This window comes from Hipposideros armiger, unplaced genomic scaffold (genome assembly GCF_001890085.2).
Source record: "Hipposideros armiger isolate ML-2016 unplaced genomic scaffold, ASM189008v1 scaffold_28, whole genome shotgun sequence".
NCBI lineage: Eukaryota > Metazoa > Chordata > Mammalia > Chiroptera > Hipposideridae > Hipposideros > Hipposideros armiger.
Genome location: NW_017731378.1, coordinates 2,066,528 through 2,071,700, shown reverse-complemented (window position 1 = coordinate 2,071,700; position 5,173 = coordinate 2,066,528). Strand labels below are relative to the sequence as shown.

The window sequence follows — 5,173 nt, the reverse complement described above, 5'->3', positions numbered from 1 at the left end:
GGCTTTCAGGTTGGGAAAGTTCAGAAGAGTTCACAAATCCTGGGGCAAGCTCCAGAGTCCATGTTCAAGGCTATAAAGATAGCAGAGGAGGGTGGAAATCTTGGGCGTAGCGGGGAGATGATAAGGTGTGCTCCTGTGCTCCGTTGTGAAGAAAGAGAGATCTACCAGCTCAGGGTCCTGGAGCACTTTGTGTGTTGTGCTCAGTGGATGAGCTGGGTGTGCTGTTACATGAACTGCATAAGAAACACATTACAAGCAACAGTGTGGCAAGAAGGGGTTGGCTTAAGGGCAGAGGAGGTAGCCTGTAGGAATAGGTTGTTTAGATGTAAAACTCCAGATCTGAAATTAAATCTTACAGAGGAAGCTCTCATTGCCCACTCTGGGTAAAGAACTCCACTGTCCTTGATTACTACCCTTGAATGAATGAATGAATGAATGAATGAATGAATGAATGAACGAACTTAAATTGAGTTCAGGTTCTTGTGTGTATCCTCTACCATATTCAGAGACCTAGGCCACCTGCCCACCCTGCACTACGTCCATCCAGTCTGGAGAAAAAAACGTTTTCATGGGTTCTCTGCCGAATGCATGTAGTCCCACAGGAGGAGAACAGGGCAGCTGATACAGTTATGGGCAAGGAGGCTCAGGGTTTTCCCTGTCAGCTCATCCCTTGGGGGCTGAGCCTGCACTAGGATGTAACTTAATCTGTGCACACAGCTTGTCTCCCCATTGTCCTAGTACATGGAGTTTCCCAGTCACGGGATTAGAAAGGCAACTCACTCTCGAATTGTGGCTTCAGAATCCTGGTCCCAGGTAAAGGAGGCCTCAGAAAACTGTATGCATTTGTCTGGTGAGAAAAAAAGCCAAAAAAGCCCCTCTTTTGGTCAGATGTAGGTCCCCACATGTCTGTCTGCCCTTCCTCAGCCCCCACGTGTCCCTCCAGCAGACCCCGAGATGACCTCTGTCAGTGCTGGCTCCTACACTAACAGGAGGGGAAAAAAAGCTCCTGGGGTGTGACTGGAACTTGCTTGGAGTCCCCAGCCTGTTCGTAGCCCAGATCCCGGACCTACAGATGCTCTGGGTACATCCCTAGGCCCTCTGTCACCTTGTCTCCTGGTATAAACTCCATCTCCATATATAAATCCAGCCACTCCCCCACCCTGGATTCCAGACTCACTGCTCTCTCTGTCCATGGAGGCCCCTCAACCCTTAACCTTCCAGAATCTGCATTTGCCTTCACTCCAGCCTACCTTCCCAAGTCCACACGCTCGGCTTCATCCTGACTTCCACTCTCTAGATCCTTTGCAGGATCCCCTGCTTATCCTCAGAACAGCGGGCTTAGCTTTGTTTAGCAATCTGGCTAAGCCATCTGTTCTAAATGAAAAACATAACTTAAGCAGAAACAGTGTGCTTATTTGTAAATGTAGGTTCAAGGTAAGTCCCCTAGCTCTCCCTTTTGATCAGGTTGCTGTTGCTGAGCCCTTGTACCTCAAAGTCCTGGTGCTGGCACTGTGGATAAATTTGGGAAGCAACTTCCAAATTCATTTACCTAAATTGCTGTCATGTCGAATGGCAGATGTGTCCAACTCATCCCCTCCCAAGTACTTCTCCAGACGGTCTGTGGACACACTGGCCTAGAAACGGACACAAAGGATCTCAAGAATAAAAAAGCCAAGGGCAAGCACCAGCAGGGAGAGGACTTGGACTCTGCATCTGCCTGGGATGCAGAAGTAGTCAACCCACCAGGCTTCTTGCCCATAATTTGCCACTTGCCACAGGTGGGACCGCACCCCCTCTCCCCCCCGCCCCGCCCCAGACAGCCACACTGCCACCCTGAGACAGCCCACTCCCCTGGACAGAGGCAAATTAAGATGCACTGTTTCAGCCCTTCAGAAAACTTGGGGGTGGGGGTGAGGAGAGGGCAACTCTACTGCTCTTTAGACCTAATTCCAGAAACTGCCTGCTGCCTTTCCCTAAGGTAAGACCCTGACTTCAATCTGGTTCTGGCAGTGAGGCCCCTGGCGTGCTCCTCTTTACTCAAGTCCAGGCCTTGAAGACACGTTCAGTTTCCTACCTGAGCCACCACTGGGACTCCGTAGAGGAAGTGGCCGTGACACATTTCCACATAGGCTAAGCTTAAACTGCAGCTGATTAAGCGCTGGCAGAACACCCCATGGTGCTCCTGGAATATGAGGACTTGGGAAGATCTCCAAGGATGTTCTCACCTGCTCCCTGTCTTCCAGGGAGGCTGTCATGAGACCGTTGGTCCCATCACCACCTGGGTTCTGATGACGTATAGGCTTTCTGCCTTGCCTTCTGCTTAGAGTGCAACCGCAGACTATAAAAGTGCTCAGCTGCTGCATGGACCATCTCCTGAGAAAGAGTCCCCACTGCCCTGTTGCATTGTCATCTGGCCTTTTTCTTTCAGCGTCCTCTTGTAGGACAGGACATGCAGGGAGCTGACACTTTTGCTGAGGTATCTTGCTTGTGCTATGCAATAAACTGAATCTAAAAAAAGCATGCTGTTTCTTTATTGGCCATACTAGTCAGCTTTTCTCAACACCCTCCAGGACAGGGAGGCCTTGTCCTAAACCCCAGCCCTTCCTATGGCCTGAGCTGTCTGCAGTCAGCCACCTCTGAGATAAATGCAGATGACTGCACTCCGTCATCCTGGCTGCCTCACCAGTCTGCCACCTGCCCTGTGATCTTCCCCTCTGAGATCTGATACCTGGTCCATCTCAGTGACTGTGCTTAGCTCCCAGGAGCCAGATACTCCCTGCGGCCAGCCCAAGGCCTCCTGAACTCCAAACTCATTTTCTGACAGCTTGAGGCTCCTGAATTGCCTTTGTTTTTTACCACCACATGGCTTCAGCAAAGAAAGGGTCTTTTCTCTCTCTTGACGCCATAGTTCACTAATGCTATATGCATAAGGAAGTCTTGGGAAAATGTCGGGGGAAACCAGGCTGGGAAAAGGGGCTTAGAAAAGTTGCAGGTACCAGGGTTAGTCATAGCTGCTTTCATAAACATTGTCTTCCTGTGAGGAATGAGATTGGTATGCTTATCCTCATTTTATAGTTAGATAACGGGGCTCAGAGAGCTTGTGATTTTACTGAGAACAAACCATTGTTCTCCAGAGAGCAAACAAACCTCTCTCATTGAAAGTTCCTCAACAGATGCTAAAAACGAGAGGTGATTGGCCAGTCGTTCTGAAATCTAAGGCTTTTAATCAGAGACAATCGGTTCACAGCAGAAGAGCCTCCTTACCTGGAGCATGGAGGATATGACCATGGGGAGCATGCTCAGGGGAAAGCGAAGGATATTGAAGAGGGTGATGGAGGTGAAGGCCTTTTCTGCATCCAAAACATTACGGCTATCCACCAGGACGTACACTGAAAATGTGACCACAGATACCTGGAGAAGCAAGGTCATAGGCACTTGATTCCTGAAAGGGCTCGCGCAGCCTTGTGCTAAGTCTTAGGAACACCGTACATCAGGGTTAAAGGAGTCTTAGGGATTATCTCAACCTCCCCATGTTACAGATAAGAAGGATGAGCCCAGAGGAGGAGGAAGATCTCATCTGAGTCACAGAGTCAATTAATTAATGGCGTAGCTGGGAGCAGAACTCGGGTCTCCGGGCTCCTATATCAGTGTTCCTCAAGCCCTCCTTTACAAACCGTTCCTGGATACCACATTCATGCTGAACATCCTAGCAACTTGCCCTGGGCTCCTTGACCACCATATTGTACACGAGGGTGAAACTAGTGTTGGGGGCATGAGGTAGGAGTTCAAGGGAGGGGCAGAGTTCCCTGGATTTCGGGGTCAGGCCTAGAGGGTTGGGGCAGTCTGTCTAGGACAGACCTTTCTCTTCAGAAAGCTGACCCAACCCACTGCCTCGTGTCACTCACCAGGACTGGAGTTAAATATAAGAGAAACATGATCACAGACTGCATCTGCCCGAAGGTGAGCAGGTTTTTGAGCTCTTTCTTCCGAATGTTGTGGACTTGGTCTTTGAATGAAGGTTCCCAGGCAAAATATTTCAGGATCTAATAGGATAGAAAAGAGCACAGCTCACACCGTCGCCCCAAAAGGACACCAGGTACATCTCATCCACCTGGGTTTTAAGATATGCTCCCCAAAATTTGAATGGGGGTGTGTGGAAATCCAGATGATAAAGTATGATTACAGAAAGGTAGCTTCTGTTTGTCAACAACCTACTCTGTACAAAATGTTTTAAATACATTATTTTACTTTATCCCTATAACAATCTAAGTGTGCCCACCGCTTCCAGTTTGCCTGGGACTCGGGGTTGCCCAGGACACGAGGCTTTCAGTGCTAACCCTGGAAAATGCTGGGCAAACCAGGGAGAGTTAGTCCCCTACTTTTGTAGAATTATTGTGTCCATTTTAACAATAAGGACACAGGCTGAGGGAGGCTAAGTGACTTGCCCAAAGTCACCATGCTAGCTAGTGGTAGAGCTGAGACTCTACCAAGTCTCACTGCCACATTAGCAGGAAGGCATCTCAGAGCTCTGTGTAAAGAAATAACAGGGCATTAAAAGGGACCTCTGTTTCATTTTCAAGAAGTTTAGGGTAATATAAAATCAATAAATTCAAAACTATATATATATATATATATATATATAGTTTTGATCTTATATATATGATCTTATGAATATATTATCTTATTGGTCACCTTTGGAGGATGAAATGTATTATTTATTTTGAAAACTTTGAAGAAAACATTTATCCTTCTTATCCTGTACAAATTTTATTTTAAGGTAATTAGCTAGTTGATTAAGATGGTTCTTCTTTATAGAATTCCAGCTCTTCAATGCCAAAGGAACGACAGAATTAAAATATCACCCCTTCGTAACTTCTAATGAAATCATGATCTGCAGTGGCTGCTAGAACTTTCATGACAGTGGTTTTTCAGTTTTAGCTGCATATTAGAATCACTTAGGGAGCTTTTAAAATATAATATATGCCTGGCCTCACCCCTAGAAAGTCCAATGTAATTGGTTTGAAGTAGAGTTCAAGCCTTAGTGGGCTTTTCAAACATCCCATGGGATCAAAATATGCTGCCAACGCCACATCACTGTTCCAGGTGAAAGAATGGCAGGAAGCTTAATAAGGGATGAATCGGTCTGACGACACCTGGACCCCTGCACATGCAT

The 5,173-nt window shown here is 47.3% G+C and overlaps 1 protein-coding gene across 1 annotated transcript in view; it reads right to left on the bottom strand.

Moving 5' to 3' along the window:
• ABCC2 (ATP binding cassette subfamily C member 2) overlaps positions 1 to 5,173 on the bottom strand; it is a 97,576-nt gene that overhangs the window by 29,274 nt on the left and 63,129 nt on the right. Inside the window, exons 10-13 of the mRNA XM_019636278.1 lie at positions 3,906 to 4,043; positions 3,265 to 3,411; positions 1,550 to 1,634; positions 781 to 847 (exon numbers count right to left, since the gene is read on the bottom strand). Of these exons, the coding sequence (XP_019491823.1) occupies positions 781 to 847; positions 1,550 to 1,634; positions 3,265 to 3,411; positions 3,906 to 4,043 (437 nt within the window). The remainder of the gene's footprint in view (positions 1 to 780; positions 848 to 1,549; positions 1,635 to 3,264; positions 3,412 to 3,905; positions 4,044 to 5,173) is intronic.